The 26,392-nt window shown below is 33.7% G+C and overlaps 1 protein-coding gene across 1 annotated transcript in view; it reads right to left on the bottom strand.

The window, feature by feature from the left end:
• LOC135545392 (netrin receptor UNC5A-like) overlaps positions 1-26,392 on the bottom strand; it is a 517,562-nt gene that overhangs the window by 205,331 nt on the left and 285,839 nt on the right. Inside the window, 1 exon segment of the mRNA XM_064972999.1 lies at positions 10,157-10,321. Within this exon segment, the coding sequence (XP_064829071.1) occupies positions 10,157-10,321 (165 nt within the window).

Raw genomic sequence — 26,392 nt, 5'->3', positions numbered from 1 at the left:
CAGCCACTTTACAATAGTGCACTTTACAATAGTGCATGTACAGTGACACGAGCTTACCAGACGAGCTAAATCACTTCTATGCTCGCTTTGAGGCAAGCAACATTGAGGCATGCATGAGAGCATCAGCTGTTCCTGATGGCTGTGTGATCACGCTCTCTGTAGCCAACGTGAGTAAGACCTATAAACAGGTCCATATTCACAAGGCTGCTGGGATGGATTACCAGGATGTGTGCTCCAGGCATGCGCTGACCAACTGGCAGGTGTCTTCACTGACATTTTCAACCTCTCCCTGACTGAGTCTGTCATACCAAAATGTTTCAAGCAGACCACCATAGTCCCTGCGCTCAAGAACACAAAGGCAACCTGCCTAAATAACTACAGACCCGTAGCACTCACGTCCATAGCCATGAAGTGCATTGAAAGGCTGGTAATGGCTCATATCAACACTATTATCACAGAAACCCTAAACCCACTCCAATTTGCATTCCCACCAAACAGATCCACAGATGATGCAATCTCTATTGCACTCCACACTGCCCTTTCCCACCTGGACAAAAGGAACACCTACGTGAGAATGCTGTTCATTGACTACAGCTCAGCGTTCAACACCATAGTGCCCACAAAGCTCATCACTAAGTTAAGGATCCTGGGAGTAAACACCTCCCTCTGCAACTGGATCCTGAACTTCCTGACAGGCCGCCCCCAGGTGGTGAGGGTAGATAGCAACACATCTGCCACTCTGATCCTCAACACTGGAGCCCCTCAGGGGTGCATGCTCAGTCCCCTCCTGTACTCCCTGTTCACCCACAACTGCATGGCCAGGCACAACTACAACACCATCATTAAGTTTGCAGATGACATAACAGTGGTAGGCCTGATCGCCAACGAAACAGCCTATAGGGAGACAGAGACCTCTATTTTTTATTTCACCTTTATTTAACCAGGTAGGCTAGTTGAGAACAAGTTCTAATTTACAACTGTGACCTGGTCAAGATAAAGTAAAGCAGTGGGACAGAAACAACAACACAGAGTTACACATGGAATAAACAAACGTACAGTCAAAAACACAATAACACAAGACCTGGCCAATTGGTGCCAGAATAACAACCTATCCCTCAATGTAACCAGACTAAGGAGATGATTGTGGACTACAGGAAAAGGAGCACCGAGCACGTCCCCATTCTCATCAACGGGGCTGTAGTGGAGCACGTTGAGAGCTTTAAGTTCTTTGGTGTCCACATCACAATCAAACTATCATGGTCCAAACATACTAAGACAGTCATTAAGAGGGTATGACAAAGCCTATTCCCCCTCAGGACACTGAAAAGATTTGGCATGGGTCCTCAGATTCTCAAAAAGTTCTACTGCTGCACCATCGAGTGCATCCTGACCGGTTGCATCACTGCCTGGTATGGCAACTGCTCGGCCTCCGACCGCAAGGCACTACAGAGGGTAATGCGTGCGGCCCAGTACATTGCTGAGGATAAGCTGCCTGCCATCCATGACCTCTATACCAGGCGGTGTCAGAGGAAGGCCCTAAAAATTGTCAAAGACCCCAGCCACCCCAGCCATAGACTGTTCTCTCTCTCTCCTACCGCATGGCAAGCTGTACCGGAGTGCCAAGTCCGAAAAAGTCCAAAAAGACTTTTTACCCCTCAACCATAAGACTCCTGAAACAGATAACCAAATGGCTACTCGGACTATTGTATTGTGTGCCCCCCCCAACCCCTCCTTTACGCTGCTGCTACTCTCTGTTTATCATATAAGCATAGTCAACACAAATACACACAGAATTTTGCTTAAGAATGGAAGGTTGGAGATTGCAGATAAAATCTGAATAATCTTTTCTTCAGATGAAGTTTCACCATAGAAGTTTTAGTGCCGTGGGGAAAGTGCCTGTGAACAGGGAATGATTAACAATAGCATGCACCTCTTCAGATATGCAATTAAAAACTGTTTTTGAAGAAGGTTGTTGATTGGAAGGTGACGGATTGGATCGAGAAGGCAGGAAGAAGGCTTGAATTGTGATGTCACTTTCCTGAGAATGTCTGTGGCAACCAGGGAAAATAACTCCTTAGCGCCTTTGCGTGGTAGGCTAGGGTACATATCACCAAACTTCTCATCAGGTCTTGGTTGACTGACCATCCTATTTTGGTTCTTATCTTTTCTCTGAAATATGCCGAAAATCTCGTCACATTTCGATGTGGCGCAAAGTTCACATAGGTTTGAGGGGGTTAGGATTTATCAGGCCATCAACGGTCGAGAAGAGCACTCTCAAATTATTCAGATTAGTTGTGATGAAGTTAGAAAATTAGCCCGTCTGGCTTTTCTAACTACCTTGTTATATATACTAGTTCTCAAGGACAATAGACAATAGTTCAGATAAATCAGTAAATAAAGTGAGGCAGTGTTATAGCCAGCTCTGGTGGCTGACATTTAAACAGTATAGATATATATATAGATAGACCCACTCAAAAGACCCAACGTTGCCAGACACAATGCCCTTACAGCTGAAGAGCTTTAGTAAAAATAGAGGCTGTCCCCCCGCCCACCTTTTCCGAGAATGGACTCTACCTACATGTGTATATATATCCTAGTGTTTTTACCAAACAACTGTCAATTTCTTATGAAAAGCTGTAGGGGGGGCACTACAGTCTGAAGACAACCATGTTTCGGTGAGAAACATCCAATCAAATTTGTGCTCAGTAATGAGGTCATTCAGGAGGAGGGTTTTTACTTGCTCTAAATTTTAAAAGCCAATGAGTGTGGGCCACTGGGTCATCTGCATCGAGGTAACCAATAACAACCAATGTATTGACGTTCTCCACATGTTCAGTCTCCAATCAATCAGAATGGGAGGAGATTACATTTAGTATAAACTCACTAGAAGGTGGAGTTAAAGGAACACAACTTAGGTTACTCACAATAACTATAGTGCCATTTCCAAAGGAGATGATATGGTTTCCAAGTCCTCTGTTGGTTATTCTGACAGGGAGGACTGGAACACTGCTAGACCCTGTCTGTCAGTCTCTTAAACAGTTTGATGTTGTTGGGACTGGGAGCACTACCAGACCCTGGCTGTCAGTCTCTAAAACAGTTTGATGTTGGGACTGGAGCACTGCCAGACCCTATCCTTCAGTCTCTAAAACAGTTTGATGTTGCTGGGACTGGAGCCCTACCAGACCCTGTCTGTCAGTCTCTTAAACGGTTTGATGTTGGGACTGGAGCACTACCAGACCCTGTCCTTCAGTCTCTAAACAGTTTGATGTTGCTGGGACTGGAGCCCTACCAGACCCTGTCTGTCAGTCTCTAAAACAAGATGATGTTGCTGTGACTGGGGCACTACCAGACCCTGTCTGTCAGTCTCTAAAACAGTTTGATGTTGCTGGGACTGGAGCACTACCAGACCCTGTCTGTCAGTCTCTAAAACAGTTTGATGTTGCTGGTACTGAAACACTGCTAGACCCTATCTGTCAGTCTCTAAAACAGTTTGATGTTGGGACTGGAGCACTACCAGACCCTGTCCGTCAGTCTCTAAAACAGTTTGATGTTGCTGGGACTGGAGCACTACCAGACCCTGTCTGTCAGTCTCTTAAACAGTTTGATGTTGTTGGGACTGGAGCACTACCAGACCCTGTCTGTCAGTCTCTAAAACAGTTTGATGTTGGGACTGGAGCACTACCAGACCCTGTCCTTCAGTCTCTAAAACAGTTTGATGTTGCTGGGACTGGAGCCCTACCAGACCCTGTCTGTCAGTCTCTAAAACAGTTTGATGTTGCTGGGATTGGAGCACTACCAGACCCTGTCCTTCAGTCTCTAAAACAGTTTGATGTTGCTGGGACTGGAACACTACCAGCCCCAGGAGGGACAAGAGATCGTGGAGACGGGCTCCAGGGTGACAGTGGACTTTGGTCGGTCCACAGATCGTAGGCAGGCCAAAATCTCTCACCATCGAGCTGCCCACAATGATGGTGGTGGTAGTGATGGAATATGATGGGAAAGCGACTTGCTGAACTGCGGTGGCCGTGGGGGAGGGTGCCACTGGGTGGCCGCCGGCTGATTATATACACCCAGGACATACTGCTGACTCCCGGGGCTGGTAGGTCCGTCTCAAGCGGGGAAAGGGATTGCTGGATTGGATCTTCTTGGCTAGATGTAGGGTGGCCAGACTTCCACCCCGATCCCCTATGTCTTGCGAGCCTCCAGTCTCCAATGGGCCACAGAATTGACCTTAACATCTGTCAGTTGGATTGGGACAGATCAACGCCACCCGACTCATCAACAGCTTTGCTATAGGAGGCTATAGGAGATTCAGTTGCATGGGTTACACAAAGATCAGTGTACTTAGAACCTGTTTGGGATAGGGAGCAGCATTTTCACGTTCGGATGAAAAGCGTGCCCAGAGTAAACTGCCTGCTACTCAGGCCCAGAAGCTAATATATGCATATTATTCTTAGATATGGATTTTGATAGACAACACTGACATTTCTAAAACTGTTTGAATGATGTCTGTGAGTATAACAGAATTCATATGGCAGGTGAAAACCAACCAGGAAGGGGGAAATCTGAGGTTTGTAGTTTTACAACTCATTGCCTATTGAATACACAGTGTCTATGGGGTCATATTGCACTTCCTAAGGCTTCCACTAGATGTCAACAGTCTTTAGACCCTTGTTTGAGGATTCTACTGTGAAGTGGGGGCTAATGAGAGCTGTTTCAACCAGATGTCTGGCAGAGTGCCATGAGCTGATCACGCACGTGGCAGTGAGAGCGACCTGTGTTCCATTGCAATTTTAAAGACAAAGGAATTCTCCAGTTGGAACATTATTGAACATTTATGTTAAAAACATCCTGAAGATTGATTCTATACATCGTTTGACATGTTTCTACAAATTGTAATATAACTTTCTGAACTTTCTCCTGGACTTGCCTGCGCCTCATGAGTTTGGATTTGTTTACTAAACGCACTAACAAAAGGTATTTGGACATAAATGATGGACAAAACAAACATGGAAGTGCATTCTGATGAAGATCATCAAAGGTAAGCGAATATTTATAATGCTATTTCTGACTTTTACTGACTGCACAATATGACGGGTATCAGTATGACTTGTTTTTGTGTCTGAGCGCCGAACTCAGATTATTGCATGGTTTGCTTTTTCCGTAAAGCATTTTTGAAATCTGACACAGCGGTTGCATTAAGGAGAAGTATATCTATTATTCTGTGCATAATACTTGTATCTTTTATGAAAGTTTATGATAAGCATTTCTGTAAATTGATGTGGCTCTCTGCAAATTCGTCGGATGTTTTCGAGGCACAACATTACTGAAAATAATGCGCCAATGTAAACTGAGATTTTGGATATAAATATGAACTTTATCAAACAAAACACACATGTATTGCATAACATGAAGTCCTATGAGTGCCATCTGATGAAGATCATCAAAGGTTAGTGAGATATTTTATCTCTATTTCTGCTTTTTGTGACTCCTCTCTTTGGCTGGAAAATGGCTGTATGTGTTTTTGTGACGAGGCTCTGACCTAACATGATCATATGGTGTGCTTTCGCTATAAAGCCTTTTTGAAATCGGACACGATGGGTAATTAACAAGAAGTTAAGCTTTAATTTGGTGTATTGCACTTGTGAATATATGAAAGTTAAATATTAGCGGAAACCCTAGCCCTAACAAGCTTTAGAAAGCAGGAACCCCTAGCCCTAACAAGCTTTAGACAGCAGGAACCCCTAGCCCCAACAAGCTTTAGACAGCAGGAATCCCTAGCCCTAACAAGCTTTAGACAGCAGGAACCTCTAGCCCTAACAAGCTTTAGACAGCAGGAACCCCTAGCCCCAACAAGCTTTAGACAGCAGGAACCCCTAGCCCTAACAAGCTTTAGACAGCAGGAACCCCTAGCCCTAACAAGCTTTAGACAGCAGGACCCCCTAGCCCTAACAAGCCTTAGACAGCAGGAACCCCTAGCCCTAACAAGCCTTAGACAGCAGGACCCCCTAGCCCTAACAAGCTTTAGACAGCAGGAACCCCTAGCCCCAACAAGCTTTAGACAGCAGGAACCCCTAGCCCTAACAAGCTTTAGACAGCAGGAACCCCTAGCCCTAACAAGCTTTAGACAGCAGGAACCCCTAGCCCTAACAAGCTTTAGACAGCAGGAACCCCTAGCCCTAACAAGCTTGAGACAGCAGGAACCCCTAGCCCTAACAAGCTTTAGTCAGCAGGAACCCCTAGCCCTAACAAGCCTTAGACAGCAGTATTTTTATTTTATTTTTCATGTTTCTTATGTAAGATAAAAAACAATCAATGTAAAAACAAACAAGTTTAATAATGAACCTACATCAGAGCATCCTAGGAAATATGACAATGAGATCCTTCCATCATTGGTGGATAGCTCCATGGATGTAACTACCTGTCACTTGTAACTATTAACGGAGTTAAAAGTACTCTGTCCGAATCAACTTCAGTTATCCGCAATATCGCCATGGAACATATCACTCTGTCGATTTAACCCAAAATGTTTTAACACTGTGATTTAAGCTATCAATGATTTACAGTGTAGTGCACTAAGTAGGGAATAAGGTGTTATTTGGTATTGAGACGCGAATGGAAATAATAACAGTCCCTGCTTTGATCTGCGTTAAACAAGGGGGTTCTATAACAGTCCCTGCTTTGATCTCCGTTAAACACTGGGATTCTGTAACAGTCCCTGCTTGATCTGCAGTGAACACTGGGGTTCTATAACAGTCCCTGCTTTGATCTGCAGTAAACACTGGGGTTCTATAACAGTCCCTGCTTTGATCTGCAGTAAACACTGGGGTTCTGTAACAGTCCCTGCTCTGATCTGCGTTAAACACTGGGGTTCTATAACAGTCCCTGCTTTGATCTGCAGTAAACACTGGGGTTCTATACCAGTCCCTGCTTTGATCTGCGTTAAACACTGGGGTTCTGTAACAATCCCTGTTTGATCGGCGTTAAACACTGGGGTTCTGTAATAGTCCCTGCTCTGATCTGAAGTAAACACAGGGGTTATATAACAGTCCCTGCTCTGATCTGCGTTAAACACTGATGTTCTATAACAGTCCCTGCTCTTATCTGCGTCAAACACTGGGGTTCTATAACAGTCCCTGCTCTGATCTCCGTTAAACACTGAGCTTCTATAACAGTCCCTGCTTTGATCTGCAGTAAACACTGGGGTTCTATAACAGTCCCTGTTTGATCTGTGTTAAACACTGGGGTTCTATAACAGTCCCTGCTCTGATCTGCGTTAAACACTGGGCTTCTATAACAGTCCCTGCTCTGATCTGCAGTAAACACTGGGGTTCTGTAACAGTCCCTGCTCTGATCTGAAGTAAACACTGGGGTTCTATAACAGTCCCTGCTCTGATCTGCGTTAAACACTGGGCTTCTGTAACAGTCCCTGCTCTGATCTGCAGTAAACACTGGGGTTCTGTAACAGTCCCTGTTTGATCTGCGTTAAACACTGGGTTTCTATAACAGTCCCTGTTTTATCTGCGTTAAACACTGGGGTTCTATAACAGTCCCTGCTCTGATCTGCGTTAAACACTGGGGTTCTATAACAGTCCCTGCTCTGATCTGAAGTAAACACTGGGATTCTGTAACAGTCCCTGCTCTGATCTGAAGTAAACACTGGGCTTCTGTAACAGTCCCTGCTCTGATCTGCGTTAAACACTGGGCTTCTATAACAGTCCCTGCTCTGATCTGAAGTAAACACTGGGGTTCTATAACAGTCCCTGCTCTGATCTGTGTTAAACACTTGGGTTCTATAACAGTCCCTGCTCTGATCTGTGTTAAACACTGGGCTTCTGTAACAGTCCCTGCTCTGATCTGCAGTAAACACTAGGGTTCTGTAACAGTCCCTGTTTGATCTGCGTTAAACACTGGGGTTCTATAACAGTCCCTGTTTGATCTGCGTTAAACACTGGGGTTCTGTAACAGTCCCTGCTCTGATCTGAAGTAAACACTGGGGTTCTATCCCTTTTCAGTCAATCTGCCTTTCAGCTCATGGCTGACTGACTGTGTGCAGCCCTTGACTACAAGCCACTGATGCAGACCTTTGTAAAAAGTCGAATAAATCCATGCAATGTAGCTGACAACTTCACAATAAATCCATTATTTATTTTAGACAGGTCTAAAGAAACACGATATTAAGAAAAGGCATTTGGAAATTGCTCCCAAGTATGAACCAGACTTGTGGAGGTCTGCAATTTCTTTCTGAGGTCTTGGCTGATTTCTTTTGATTTTCCCATGATGTCAAACAAAGACTGAGTTTGAAGGTAGGCCTTGAAATACATCCGCAGGTACACCTCCAATTGACTCAAATGGTGTCGATTAGGCTATCAGAAGCTTCTAAAGCCATGAAATCATTTTCTGGAATTTTCCAAGCTGTTTAAAGGCACAGTCATCTTATTGTATGTACACTTCTAACCCACTGGAATTGGGATACAGTGAATTATAAGTGAAATAATCTGTCTGCAAACAATTGTTGGCAAAAAAATTTGTATGCACAAAGTAGATGTCCTAACCGACTTGCCAAAACGATAGTTTGTTAACAAGAAATATATGGAGTGGTTGAAAACGAGTTTTAATGACTCCAACCTAAGTGTATGTAAACTTCAGCTTTCAAATGTAGGAACTATTATAAGCTTAATTTAGTTATTTATGTGACTTTAGTTGTTCTACAAATGTTGGGCTATATGTTTTGATTTTGAATATATTCTAAGGCTGCATGATGAGACTAATGATGATTTGAAAAAAAGTCTCATGAAAGGCATGAGCTCTGCTTTGTGTAGTTTTTTTGCGCAGGCTGCACACACTTCATCAGTCTCTCATTCACAATTTGACAAGTACTTGATAATGCCTCGCATTTCCCGGGCAGCATCCTTGTTGTGTGGCCAAAAATGCCCCCTAAAAAAATCCAGGCCTTTTGCAGCCAGTGGGCATTGTGACCTTGGACTGAATATAATATTAATTATCTTCTTCCCGGCTTAGTGAAGCACCTCTCATCACATATCTCTCTCTGATATCTCAATTCTTATTAGCCAATGCCCTTCACATGATCAGGTCCTTCTCACACGTGAAGACAGACACGTTGAGGATGCAACTACACATATTGAAGATATTGGAAGAACTGTTCACATTTACTTTTCGTCAGCCAAGAAGATGAGTAGGCCTAACGAACAGCAAAAGCACTAGCCTATGTCAATCTACTATGCCCCATAGTACAAAAGTTGACCTATTCTATGAAAAAAGAAATATTCCAAACATAGTCTGGGACAGCAATAGATCCGTAAAATTAATACAACTACTAGAATCAAAAAAACTGTTTTACGCAATGTGGCTGACTGAACAGATCAGAACGTTTAGCTTAAAATGTTGATAAACTATTAGGCTATTTCTTTACAAATACAAGCGCAACAATGTGCACACTGCAGTAGGCTACAATCAATTATCGTGGAAAAAACACCATTCTCAAAAGTGACAGCAAATGCGATTATACATGTAATAATTTTATTATAAAAGTGCATTTTAATGGTGAAAATGAACTTCCCCAAACTTGAAACTCCCACGCTGCCAGTTCGGCTCTACACCCATTGGAAAGCCACTTAATGTGCTTCATTTGAAGAACTAAACGATCACATGTAATTTGACTGCCATCATGACTCATGACTGCCGGTGTGGCGGGAACACGCTCACTGTAACAGGCCCGAGTCATAACTAAACACTGGAGGAGTTTAATGGAATTAACAACTCAGGGAGCATCAAACATCAGACATGGCTGTTCTACAATGGAACATCACGCACACGCACACACACACACACGCACGCACGCACACACACACACACACACACACACACACACACACACACACACACACACACACACACACACACACACACACACACACACACACACACACACACACACACACACACACACAGAGAGAGAGGGAAAGGTGAAGAGTGGAAAAACAGTGGAAGTTAGAGATTTTGTGTGTGTCTGTGTGTGTGTGTGTGTGTGTGTGTGTGTGTGTGTGTGTGTGTGTGTGTGTGTGTGTGTGTGTGTGTGTGTGTGTGTGTGTGTGTCCATGTGCGTCTAGATTCAGGAAATATGGTTAATACTCACTCTGTAGACACTGTTGGCTGGTACAGTTGAGTGACTGGAGGTCGATGCCCTGGCAGTCTTTTCCCCCGGTGCCAGGCGAGGGCTGGGTACACTCTCTACTGCGCCACATGGAACAGTCCACTCCGCACTCAGACCAATTAGACCAATCACTCCAACCTCCATCTACTGAACACAGGGACAGGCACAGGGTCAGAGAGAGAGATACCAAACACACACACACACACACACACACACACACACACACACACACACACACACACACACACACACACACACACACACACACACACACACACACACACACACACACACACACACACACACAGACCAGAGTCAGAGATAAGAGTCAGAGTCAGAGATCAGAGTCAGAGAGACAGAGATCAGAGTCAGAGAGACAGAGATCAGAGTCAGAGAGACATAGACCAGGTACATTCTATTAGGTGTATAATATTAGGTACATACTATTAGGTACATAATATTAGGTACATTCTATTAGGTATATTCTATTAGGTACATTCTATTAGGTACATTCTATTAGGTACATTCTATTAGGTAAATTCTATGAGGTATATAATATTAGGTACATACTATTAGGTACATTCTATTAGGTGCATTCTATTAGTATATACTATTAGGTACATTCTATTAGGGACATTCTATTAGGACCATTATATTAGGTACATTCTATTAGTATATACTATTAGGTACATTCTATTAGGGACATTCTATTAGTATATACTATTAGGTACAATCTATTAGGGACATTCTATTAGTTACATTCTATTAGGTATATACTATTAGGTACATTCTATTAGGTATATACTATTAGGTACATTCTATTAGGTACATTATAATAGTATATACTATTAGGTACATTCTATTAGGGACATTCTATTAGGTACATTCTATTAGGTACATTCTATTAGTATATACTATTAGGTACATTCTATTAGGTACATTATATTAGGGACATTCTATTAGGTACATTATATTAAGTACATTCAATTAAGTACATGTTATTAGGTACATTCTATTAGGTACATTCTATGAGGTATATAATATTAGGTACATAGAATTAGGTACATTCCACTACGTACATTCTATCAGGTACATTCTATTAGGTGCATTCTATTAGTATATACTATTAGGTACATTCTATTAGGGTCATTCTATTAGGACCATTATATTAGGTACATTCTATTAGTATATACTATTAGGTACATTCTATTAGGGACATTCTATTAGTATATACTATTAGGTACAATCTATTAGGGACATTCTATTAGTTACATTCTATTAGGTATATACTATTAGGTACATTCTATTAGGTATATACTATTAGGTACATTCTATTAGGTACATTATAATAGTATATACTATTAGGTACATTCTATTAGGGACATTCTATTAGGTACATTCTATTAGGTACATTCTATTAGTATATACTATTAGGTACATTCTATTAGGTACATTATATTAGGGACATTCTATTAGGTACATTATATTAAGTACATTCAATTAAGTACATGTTATTAGGTACATTCTATTAGGTACATTCTATGAGGTATATAATATTAGGTACATAGAATTAGGTACATTCCACTACGTACATTTCTATCAGGTACATTCTATTAGGTACATTCTATTAGGTATATACTATTAGGTACATTCTATTAGGTACATTCTATTAGGTCCATTCTATTAGGTACATTCTATTAGGTATATACTATTAGGTACATTCTATTAGGTATATACTATTAGGTACATTATATTAGGTACATTCTATTAGGTACATTATATTAGGTATATAATATTAGGTACATTCTATTAGGTACATTCTATTAGTATATACTATTAGGTACATTCTATTAGGTACATTATATTAGGGACATTCTATTAGGTACATTCTATTAGGTACATTCTATTAGGGACATTCTATTAGGTACATTCTATTAGGTACATTCTATTAGTATATAATATTAGGGACATTCTATTAGGTACATTATATTAGGTACATTCTATTAGGTACATTCTATTAGGTATATAATATTAGGTACATACTATTAGGTACATTCTATTAGGTGCATTCTATTAGTATATACTATTAGGTACATTATATTAGGTACATTCTATTAGGTACATTCTATTAGGTATATAATATTAGGTACAATCTATTAGGGACATTCTATTAGGGACATTCTATTAGGTACATTCTATTAGGTACATTCTATAAGTATATAATATTAGGGACATTCTATTAGGTACATTCTATTAGGTACATTCTATTAGGTCCATTCTATTAGGTACATTCTTTTAGCTACATTCTATTAGGTACATTATATTAGGTACATTCTATTAGGTGCATTCCATTAGTATATACTATTAGGTACATTCTATTAGGTACATTCTATTTGGGACATTCTATTAGGACCATTATATTAGGTACATTCTATTAGTATATACTATTAGGTACATTCTATTAGGTACATTCTATTAGGTATATACTAGTAGGTACATTCTATTAGGTATATACTAGTAGGTACATTCTAATAGGGACATTCTATTAGTATATACTATTAGGTACATTCTATTAGGGACATTCTATTAGTTACATTCTATTAGGTATATACTATTAGGTACATTCTATTAGTATATACTATTAGGTACATTCTATTAGGGACATTCTATTAGGTACATTCTATTAGGTACATTCTATTAGTATATACTATTAGGTACATTCTATTAGGTACATTCTATTAGGTATATACTATTAGGTACATTCTATTAGTATATACTATTAGGTACATTATAGTAGGAACTTTCTATTAGGTATATACTATTAGGTACAATCTATTAGGTACATTCTATTAGGTACATTATATTAAGTACATTCAATTAAGTACATGCTATTAGGTACATTCTATTAGGTACATTCTATGAGGTATATAATATTAGGTACATAGAATTAGGTACATTCCATTAAATACATTCTATCAGGTACATTCTATTAGGTACATTCTATTAGTATATACTATTAGGTACATTCTATTAGGTACATTCTATTAGGGACATTCTATTAGGTACATTCTATTAGGTACATTCTATTAGTATATAATATTAGGGACATTCTATTAGGTACATTCTATTAGGTACATTCTATTAGGTACATTCTATTAGGTATATAATATTAGGTACATTCTATTAGGTACATTCTATTAGGGACATTCTATTAGGTACATTCTATTAGGTACATTCTATTAGTATATACTATTAGGGACATTCTATTAGGTACATTCTATTAGGTACATTCTATTAGTATATACTATTAGGTACATTCTATTAGGTACATTCTATTAGGTATATACTATTAGGTACATTCTATTAGGTACATTCTATTAGGTACATTATAGTAGGAACTTTCTACTAGGTATATACTATTAGGTACATTCTATTAGGTACATTCTATTAGGTATATACTATTAGGTACATTCTATTAGGTACATTCTATTAGGTACATTATATTAGGTAAATTCTATGAGGTATATAATATTAGGTACATACTATTAGGTACATTCTATTAGGTGCATTCTATTAGTATATACTATTAGGTACATTCTATTAGGGACATTCTATTAGGACCATTATATTAGGTACATTCTATTAGTATATACTATTAGGTACATTCTATTAGGGACATTCTATTAGTATATACTATTAGGTACAATCTATTAGGGACATTCTATTAGTTACATTCTATTAGGTATATACTATTAGGTACATTCTATTAGGTATATACTATTAGGTACATTCTATTAGGTACATTATAATAGTATATACTATTAGGTACATTCTATTAGGGACATTCTATTAGGTACATTCTATTAGGTACATTCTATTAGTATATACTATTAGGTACATTCTATTAGGTACATTATATTAGGGACATTCTATTAGGTACATTATATTAAGTACATTCAATTAAGTACATGTTATTAGGTACATTCTATTAGGTACATTCTATGAGGTATATAATATTAGGTACATAGAATTAGGTACATTCCACTACGTACATTCTATCAGGTACATTCTATTAGGTGCATTCTATTAGTATATACTATTAGGTACATTCTATTAGGGTCATTCTATTAGGACCATTATATTAGGTACATTCTATTAGTATATACTATTAGGTACATTCTATTAGGGACATTCTATTAGTATATACTATTAGGTACAATCTATTAGGGACATTCTATTAGTTACATTCTATTAGGTATATACTATTAGGTACATTCTATTAGGTATATACTATTAGGTACATTCTATTAGGTACATTATAATAGTATATACTATTAGGTACATTCTATTAGGGACATTCTATTAGGTACATTCTATTAGGTACATTCTATTAGTATATACTATTAGGTACATTCTATTAGGTACATTATATTAGGGACATTCTATTAGGTACATTATATTAAGTACATTCAATTAAGTACATGTTATTAGGTACATTCTATTAGGTACATTCTATGAGGTATATAATATTAGGTACATAGAATTAGGTACATTCCACTACGTACATTCTATCAGGTACATTCTATTAGGTACATTCTATTAGGTATATACTATTAGGTACATTCTATTAGGTATATACTATTAGGTACATTCTATTAGGTACATTCTATTAGGTATATACTATTAGGTACATTCTATTAGGTATATACTATTAGGTACATTATATTAGGTACATTCTATTAGGTACATTATATTAGGTATATACTATTAGGTACATTCTATTAGGTACATTCTATTAGTATATACTATTAGGTACATTCTATTAGGTACATTATATTAGGGACATTCTATTAGGTACATTCTATTAGGTACATTCTATTAGGGACATTCTATTAGGTACATTCTATTAGGTACATTCTATTAGTATATAATATTAGGGACATTCTATTAGGTACATTATATTAGGTACATTCTATTAGGTACATTCTATTAGGTACATTCTATTAGGTCCATTCTATTAGGTACATTCTATTAGGTATATACTATTAGGTACATTCTATTAGGTATATACTATTAGGTACATTATATTAGGTACATTCTATTAGGTACATTATATTAGGTATATAATATTAGGTACATTCTATTAGGTACATTCTATTAGTATATACTATTAGGTACATTCTATTAGGTACATTATATTAGGGACATTCTATTAGGTACATTCTATTAGGTACATTCTATTAGGGACATTCTATTAGGTACATTCTATTAGGTACATTCTATTAGTATATAATATTAGGGACATTCTATTAGGTACATTATATTAGGTACATTCTATTAGGTACATTCTATTAGGTATATAATATTAGGTACATACTATTAGGTACATTCTATTAGGTGCATTCTATTAGTATATACTATTAGGTACATTCTATTAGGTACATTCTATTAGGGACATTCTATTAGGGACATTCTATTAGGTACATTCTATTAGGTACATTCTATAAGTATATAATATTAGGGACATTCTATTAGGTACATTCTATTAGGTACATTCTATTAGGTCCATTCTATTAGGTCCATTCTTTTAGCTACATTCTATTAGGTACATTATATTAGGTACATTCTATTAGGTGCATTCCATTAGTATATACTATTAGGTACATTCTATTAGGTACATTCTATTTGGGACATTCTATTAGGACCATTATATTAGGTACATTCTATTAGTATATACTATTAGGTACATTCTATTAGGTACATTCTATTAGGTATATACTAGTAGGTACATTCTATTAGGTATATACTAGTAGGTACATTCTAATAGGGACATTCTATTAGTATATACTATTAGGTACATTCTATTAGGGACATTCTATTAGTTACATTCTATTAGGTATATACTATTAGGTACATTCTATTAGTATATACTATTAGGTACATTCTATTAGGGACATTCTATTAGGTACATTCTATTAGGTACATTCTATTAGTATATACTATTAGGTACATTCTATTAGGTACATTCTATTAGGTATATACTATTAGGTACATTCTATTAGTATATACTATTAGGTACATTATAGTAGGAACTTTCTATTAGGTATATACTATTAGGTACAATCTATTAGGTACATTCTATTAGGTACATTATATTAAGTACATTCAATTAAGTACATGCTATTAGGTACATTCTATTAGGTACATTCTATGAGGTATATAATATTAGGTACATAGAATTAGGTACATTCCATTAAATACATTCTATCAGGTACATTCTATTAGGTACATTCTATTAGTATATACTATTAGGTACATTCTATTAGGTACATTCTATTAGGGACATTCTATTAGGTACATTCTATTAGGCACATTCTATTAGTATATAATATTAGGGACATTCTATTAGGTACATTCTATTAGGTACATTCTATTAGGTACATTCTATTAGGTATATAATATTAGGTACATTCTATTAGGTACATTCTATTAGGGACATTCTATTAGGTACATTCTATTAGGTACATTCTATTAGTATATACTATTAGGGACATTCTATTAGGTACATTCTATTAGGTACATTCTATTAGGTATATACTATTAGGTACATTCTATTAGTATATACTATTAGGTACATTATAGTAGGAACTTTCTACTAGGTATATACTATTAGGTACATTCTATTAGGTACATTCTATTAGGTATATACTATTAGGTACATTATATTAGGTACATTCTATTAGGTACATTCTATTATGTATATACTATTAGGTACAATCTATTAGGTACATTATATTAGGTACATTCTATTAGGTACTTTCTATTAGGTACATTATATTAGGTACTTTCTATTAGGTACATTCTATTAGGTACATTCTATTAGGTACATTCTATTAGGTACATTCTATTAGGTATATAATATTAGGGACATTCTATTAGGTACATTCTATTAGGTACATTCTATTAGGTACATTCTATAAGGTACATTCTATTAGGTATATAATATTAGGTACATTCTATTAGGTACATTCTATTAGGGACATTCTATTAGGTACATTCTATTAGTTTATACTATTAGGTACATTCTATTAGGTACATTCTATTAGTATATACTATTAGGTACATTATATTAGGGGCATTCTATTAGGTACATTCTATTAGGGACATTCTATTAGGTACATTCTATTAGTATATACTATTAGGTACATTATATTAGGGGCATTCTATTAGGTACATTCTATTAGGGACATTCTATTAGGTACATTCTATTAGTATATACTATTAGGTACATTCTATTCGGTACATTCTATTAGGTACATTATATTAGGTACATTCTATTATGTACATTCTATTAGGGACATTCTATTAGGTACATTCTATTAGGTACATTCTATTAGTATATACTATTAGGTACATTCTATTAGGTACATTCTATTTGGTACATTATATTAGGTATATTGTATTAGGTATATCATATTAGGTACATTCTATTAGTATATACTATTAGGTACATTCTATTAGGTACATTCTATTAGGTATATACTATTAGGTACATTCTATAAGTATATTCTATTAGGTACATTATAGTAGGAACTTTCTATTAGGTATATACTATTAGGTACATTCTATTAGGTACATTCTATTAGGTATATACTATTAGGTACATTCTATTAGGTATATACTATTACGTACATTATATTAGGTACATTCTATTAGGTACATTCTATTATGTATATACTATTAGGTACAATCTATTAGGTACATTATATTAGGTACATTCTATTAGGTACATTCTATTAGTATATACTATTAGGTACATTCTATTAGGGACATTCTATTAGGTACATTCTATTAGGTACATTCTATTAGTATATACTATTAGGTACATTCTATTAGGTACATTCTGTTAGGTATATACTATTAGGTACATTCTATTAGTATATACTATTAGGTACATTATAGTAGGAACTTTCTATTAGGTATATACTATTAGGTACAATCTATTAGGTACATTCTATTAGGTACATTATATTAAGTACATTCAATTAAGTACATGCTATTAGGTACATTCTATTAGGTACATTCTATGAGGTATATAATATTAGGTACATAGAATTAGGTACATTCCATTAAATACATTCTATCAGGTACATTCTATTAGGTACATTCTATTAGTATATACTATTAGGTACATTCTATTAGGTACATTCTATTAGGGACATTCTATTAGGTACATTCTATTAGGTACATTCTATTAGTATATAATATTAGGGACATTCTATTAGGTACATTCTATTAGGTACATTCTATTAGGTACATTCTATTAGGTATATAATATTAGGTACATTCTATTAGGTACATTCTATTAGGGACATTCTATTAGGTACATTCTATTAGGTACATTCTATTAGTATATACTATTAGGGACATTCTATTAGGTACATTCTATTAGGTACATTCTATTAGTATATACTATTAGGTACATTCTATTAGGTACATTCTATTAGGTATATACTATTAGGTACATTCTATTAGTATATACTATTAGGTACATTATAGTAGGAACTTTCTACTAGGTATATACTATTAGGTACATTCTATTAGGTACATTCTATTAGGTATATACTATTAGGTACATTCTATTAGGTACATTCTATTAGGTACATTCTATTAGGTAAATTCTATGAGGTATATAATATTAGGTACATACTATTAGGTACATTCTATTAGGTGCATTCTATTAGTATATACTATTAGGTACATTCTATTAGGGACATTCTATTAGGACCATTATAGTAGGTACATTCTATTAGTATATACTATTAGGTACATTCTATTAGGGACATTCTATTAGTATATACTATTAGGTACAATCTATTAGGGACATTCTATTAGTTACATTCTATTAGGTATATACTATTAGGTACATTCTATTAGGTACATTATAATAGTATATACTATTAGGTACATTCTATTAGGGACATTCTATTAGGTACATTCTATTAGGTACATTCTATTAGTATATACTATTAGGTACATTCTATTAGGTACATTATATTAGGGACATTCTATTAGGTACATTATATTAAGTACATTCAATTAAGTACATGTTATTAGGTACATTCTATTAGGTACATTCTATGAGGTATATAATATTAGGTACATAGAATTAGGTACATTCCACTACGTACATTCTATCAGGTACATTCTATTAGGTGCATTCTATTAGTATATACTATTAGGTACATTCTATTAGGTCATTCTATTAGGACCATTATATTAGGTACATTCTATTAGTATATACTATTAGGTACATTCTATTAGGGACATTCTATTAGTATATACTATTAGGTACAATCTATTAGGGACATTCTATTAGTTACATTCTATTAGGTATATACTATTAGGTACATTCTATTAGGTATATACTATTAGGTACATTCTATTAGGTACATTATAATAGTATATACTATTAGGTACATTATATTAGGGACATTCTATTAGGTACATTCTATTAGGTACATTCTATTAGTATATACTATTAGGTACATTCTATTAGGTACATTATATTAGGGACATTCTATTAGGTACATTATATTAAGTACATTCAATTAAGTACATGTTATTAGGTACATTCTATTAGGTACATTCTATGAGGTATATAATATTAGGTACATAGAATTAGGTACATTCCACTACGTACATTCTATCAGGTACATTCTATTAGGTACATTCTATTAGGTATATACTATTAGGTACATTCTATTAGGTACATTCTATTAGGTCCATTCTATTAGGTACATTCTATTAGGTATATACTATTAGGTACATTCTATTAGGTATATACTATTAGGTACATTATATTAGGTACATTCTATTAGGTACATTATATTAGGTATATAATATTAGGTACATTCTATTAGGTACATTCTATTAGTATATACTATTAGGTACATTCTATTAGGTACATTATATTAAGGACATTCTATTAGGTACATTCTATTAGGTACATTCTATTAGGGACATTCTATTAGGTACATTCTATTAGGTACATTCTATTAGTATATAATATTAGGGACATTCTATTAGGTACATTATATTAGGTACATTCTATTAGGTACATTCTATTAGGTATATAATATTAGGTACATACTATTAGGTACATTCTATTAGGTGCATTCTATTAGTATATACTATTAGGTACATTCTATTAGGTACATTCTATTAGGGACATTCTATTAGGGACATTCTATTAGGTACATTCTATTAGGTACATTCTATAAGTATATAATATTAGGGACATTCTATTAGGTACATTCTATTAGGTACATTCTATTAGGTCCATTCTATTAGGTACATTCTTTTAGCTACATTCTATTAGGTACATTATATTAGGTACATTCTATTAGGTGCATTCCATTAGTATATACTATTAGGTACATTCTATTAGGTACATTCTATTTGGGACATTCTATTAGGACCATTATATTAGGTACATTCTATTAGTATATACTATTAGGTACATTCTATTAGGTACATTCTATTAGGTATATACTAGTAGGTACATTCTATTAGGTATATACTAGTAGGTACATTCTAATAGGGACATTCTATTAGTATATACTATTAGGTACATTCTATTAGGGACATTCTATTAGTTACATTCTATTAGGTATATACTATTAGGTACATTCTATTAGTATATACTATTAGGTACATTCTATTAGGGACATTCTATTAGGTACATTCTATTAGGTACATTCTATTAGTATATACTATTAGGTACATTCTATTAGGTACATTCTATTAGGTATATACTATTAGGTACATTCTATTAGTATATACTATTAGGTACATTATAGTAGGAACTTTCTATTAGGTATATACTATTAGGTACAATCTATTAGGTACATTCTATTAGGTACATTATATTAAGTACATTCAATTAAGTACATGCTATTAGGTACATTCTATTAGGTACATTCTATGAGGTATATAATATTAGGTACATAGAATTAGGTACATTCCATTAAATACATTCTATCAGGTACATTCTATTAGGTACATTCTATTAGTATATACTATTAGGTACATTCTATTAGGTACATTCTATTAGGGACATTCATTTAGGTACATTCTATTAGGTACATTCTATTAGTATATACTATTAGGTACATTCTATTCGGTACATTCTATTATGTACATTCTATTAGGGACATTCTATTAGGTACATTCTATTAGGTACATTCTATTAGTATATACTATTAGGTACATTCTATTAGGTACATTCTATTTGGTACATTATATTAGGTATATTGTATTAGGTATATCATATTAGGTACATTCTATTAGTATATACTATTAGGTACATTCTATTAGGTACATTCTATTAGGGACATTCATTTAGGTACATTCTATTAGGTACATTCTATTAGTATATACTATTAGGTACATTCTATTCGGTACATTCTATTATGTACATTCTATTAGGGACATTCTATTAGGTACATTCTATTAGGTACATTCTATTAGTATATACTATTAGGTACATTCTATTAGGTACATTCTATTTGGTACATTATATTAGGTATATTGTATTAGGTATATCATATTAGGTACATTCTATTAGTATATACTATTAGGTACATTCTATTAGGTACATTCTATTAGGTACATTATATTAGGTATATAATATTAGGTACATTCTATTAGGTACATTCTATTAGTATATACTATTAGGTACATTCTATTAGGTACATTATATTAGGGACATTCTATTAGGTACATTCTATTAGGTACATTCTATTAGGGACATTATATTAGGGACATTCTATTCGGTACATTCTATTAGGTACATTCTATTAGGGACATTCTATTAGGTACATTCTATTAGGGACATTCTATTAGGTACATTCTATTAGGTACATTCTATTAGGGACATTCTATTAGGTACATTCTATTAGGTACATTCTATTAGGTATATACTATTAGGTATGTAATATTAGGTACATTCTATTAGGTACATTCTATTAGTATATACTATTAGGTACATTCTATTAGGTACATTCTATTAGGGACATTCTATTAGGTACATTCTCTTAGGTACATTCTATTAGTATATACTATTAGGCACATTCTATTCGGTACATTCTATTAGGGACATTCTATTAGGTACATTATATTAGGTACATTCTATTAGGTACATTATATTAGGTATATAATATTAGGTACATTCTATTAGGTACATTCTATTAGTATATACTATTAGGTACATTCTATTAGGTACATTATATTCGGTACATTCTATTAGGTATATAATATTAGGTACATTCTATTAGGTACATTCTATTAGGTACATTCTATTAGGTACATTATATTAGGTATATAATATTAGGTACATTCTATTAGGTACATTCTATTAGTATATACTATTAGGTACATTCTATTAGGTACATTATATTCGGTACATTCTATTAGGTACATTCTATTAGGTACATTCTATTAGGTACATTCTATTAGGTACATTCTATTAGGTATATAATATTAGGTACATTCTATTAGGGACATTCTATTAGTGACATTCTATTAGGTACATTCTATTAGGTATATTCCATTAGGTACATTCTATTAGGTACATTATATTAGGTATATAATATTAGGTACAATATATTAGGTACATTCTATTAGTATATACTATTAGGTACATTCTATTAGGTACATTATATTCGGTACATTCTATTAGGTATATAATATTAGGTACATTCTATTAGGTACATTCTATTAGGTACATTATATTATGTACATTATATTAGGTATATAATATTAGGTACATTCTATTAGGGACATTCTATTCGGTACATTCTATTAGGTATATAATATTAGTTACATTCTATTAGGTACATTCTATTAGGGACATTCTATTAGGTACATTCTATTAGGTACATTCTATTAGTATATAATATTAGGGACATTATATTAGGTACATTCTATTAGGTACATTCTATTAGGTACATTCTATTAGGTATATAATATTAGGTACATTCTATTAGGTACATTCTATTAGGGACATTCTATTAGGTACATTCTATTAGGTACATTCTATTAGGTCCATTCTATTAGGTACATTCTATTAGGTATATACTATTAGGTACATTCTATTAGGTATATACTATTAGGTACATTATATTAGGTACATTCTATTAGGTACATTCTATTATGTATATACTATTAGGTACAATCTATTAGGTACATTATATTAGGTACATTCTATTAGGTACTTTCTATTAGGTACATTATATTAGGTATATAATATTAGGTACATTATATTAGGTACATTCTATTAGTATATACTATTAGGTACATTCTATTAGGTACATTCTATTAGGGACATTCTATTAGGTACATTCTATTAGGTACATTCAATTAGTATATAATATTAGGGACATTCTATTAGGTACATTCTATTAGGTACATTCTATTAGGTACATTCTATTAGGTATATAATATTAGGTACATTCTATTAGGTACATTCTATTAGGGACATTCTATTAGGTACATTCTATTAGGTACATTCTATTAGTATATACTATTAGGGACATTCTATTAGGTACATTCTATTAGGTACATTCTATTAGTATATACTATTAGGTACATTCTATTAGGTACATTCTATTAGGTATATACTATTAGGTACATTCTATTAGTATATACTATTAGGTACATTATAGTAGGAACTTCCTATTAGGTATATACTATTAGGTACATTCTATTAGGTACATTCTATTAGGTATATACTATTAGGTACATTCTATTAGGTATATACTATTAGGTACATTATATTAGGTACATACTATTAGGTACATTCTATTATGTATATACTATTAGGTACAATCTATTAGGTACATTATATTAGGTACATTCTATTAGGTACTTTCTATTAGGTACATTATATTAGGTACTTTCTATTAGGTACATTCTATTAGGTACATTCTATTAGGTACATTCTATTAGGTACATTCTATTAGGTATATAATATTAGGGACATTCTATTAGGTACATTCTATTAGGTACATTCTATTAGGTACATTCTATAAGGTACATTCTATTAGGTATATAATATTAGGTACATTCTATTAGGTACATTCTATTAGGGACATTCTATTAGGTACATTCTATTAGTTTATACTATTAGGTACATTCTATTAGGTACATTCTATTAGTATATACTATCAGGTACATTCTATTAGGGGCATTCTATTAGGTACATTCTATTAGGGACATTCTATTTGGTACATTCTATTAGTATATACTATTAGGTACATTCTATTCGGTACATTCTATTAGGTACATTATATTAGGTACATTCTATTATGTACATTCTATTAGGGACATTCTATTAGGTACATTCTATTAGGTACATTCTATTAGTATATACTATTAGGTACATTCTATTAGGTACATTCTATTTGGTACATTATATTAGGTATATTGTATTAGGTATATCATATTAGGTACATTCTATTAGTATATACTATTAGGTACATTCTATTAGGTACATTCTATTAGGTACATTATATTAGGTATATAATATTAGGTACATTCTATTAGGTACATTCTATTAGTATATACTATTAGGTACATTCTATTAGGTACATTATATTAGGGACATTCTATTAGGTACATTCTATTAGGTACATTCTATTAGGGACATTATATTAGGGACATTCTATTCGGTACATTCTATTAGGTACATTCTATTAGGGACATTCTATTAGGTACATTCTATTAGGGACATTCTATTAGGTACATTCTATTAGATACATTCTATTAGTATATACTATTAGGTACATTCTATTCGGTACATTCTATTAGGGACATTCTATTAGGTACATTCTATTAGGTACATTCTATTAGGTATATACTATTAGGTATGTAATATTAGGTACATTCTATTAGGTACATTCTATTAGTATATACTATTAGGTACATTCTATTAGGTACATTCTATTAGGGACATTCTATTAGGTACATTCTATTAGGGACATTATATTAGGTACATTCTATTAGTATATACTATTAGGCACATTCTATTCGGTACATTCTATTAGGGACATTCTATTAGGTACATTATATTAGGTACATTCTATTAGGTACATTATATTAGGTATATAATATTAGGTACATTCTATTAGGTACATTCTATTAGTGTATACTATTAGGTACATTCTATTAGGTACATTATATTAGGTACATTCTATTAGTATATACTATTAGGTACATTCTATTAGGTACATTCTATTAGGGACATTCTATTAGGTACATTCTATTAGGTACATTCTATTAGTATATAATATTAGGGACATTCTATTAGGTACATTCTATTAGGTACATTCTATTAGGTACATTCTATTAGGTATATAATATTAGGTACATTCTATTAGGTACATTCTATTAGGGACATTATATTAGGTACATTCTATTAGGTACATTCTATTAGTATATACTATTAGGGACATTCTATTAGGTACATTCTATTAGGTACATTCTATTAGTATATACTATTAGGTACATTCTATTAGGTACATTCTATTAGGTATATACTATTAGGTACATTCTATTAGTATATACTATTAGGTACATTATAGTAGGAACTTTCTATTAGGTATATACTATTAGGTACATTCTATTAGGTACATTCTATTAGGTATATACTATTAGGTACATTCTATTAGGTATATACTATTAGGTACATTATATTAGGTACATTCTATTAGGTACATTCTATTATGTATATACTATTAGGTACAATCTATTAGGTACATTATATTAGGTACATTCTATTAGGTACTTTATATTAGGTACATTATATTAGGTACTTTCTATTAGGTACATTCTATTAGGTACATTCTATTAGGTACATTCTATTAGGTACATTCTATTAGGTATATAATATTAGGGACATTCTATTAGGTACATTCTATTAGGTACATTCTATTAGGTACATTCTATAAGGTACATTCTATTAGGTATATAATATTAGGTACATTCTATTAGGTACATTCTATTAGGGACATTCTATTAGGTACATTCTATTAGTTTATACTATTAGGTACATTCTATTAGGTACATTCTATTAGTATATACTATTAGGTACATTCTATTAGGGGCATTCTATTAGGTACATTCTATTAGGGACATTCTATTAGGTACATTCTATTA

Source organism: Oncorhynchus masou, chromosome 9, assembly GCF_036934945.1.
Source record: "Oncorhynchus masou masou isolate Uvic2021 chromosome 9, UVic_Omas_1.1, whole genome shotgun sequence".
Classification (NCBI taxonomy): Eukaryota; Metazoa; Chordata; class Actinopteri; order Salmoniformes; family Salmonidae; genus Oncorhynchus; species Oncorhynchus masou.
Note: the sequence above shows the minus strand (reverse complement) of the source record. Positions and strands in the feature narration are given on the sequence as shown.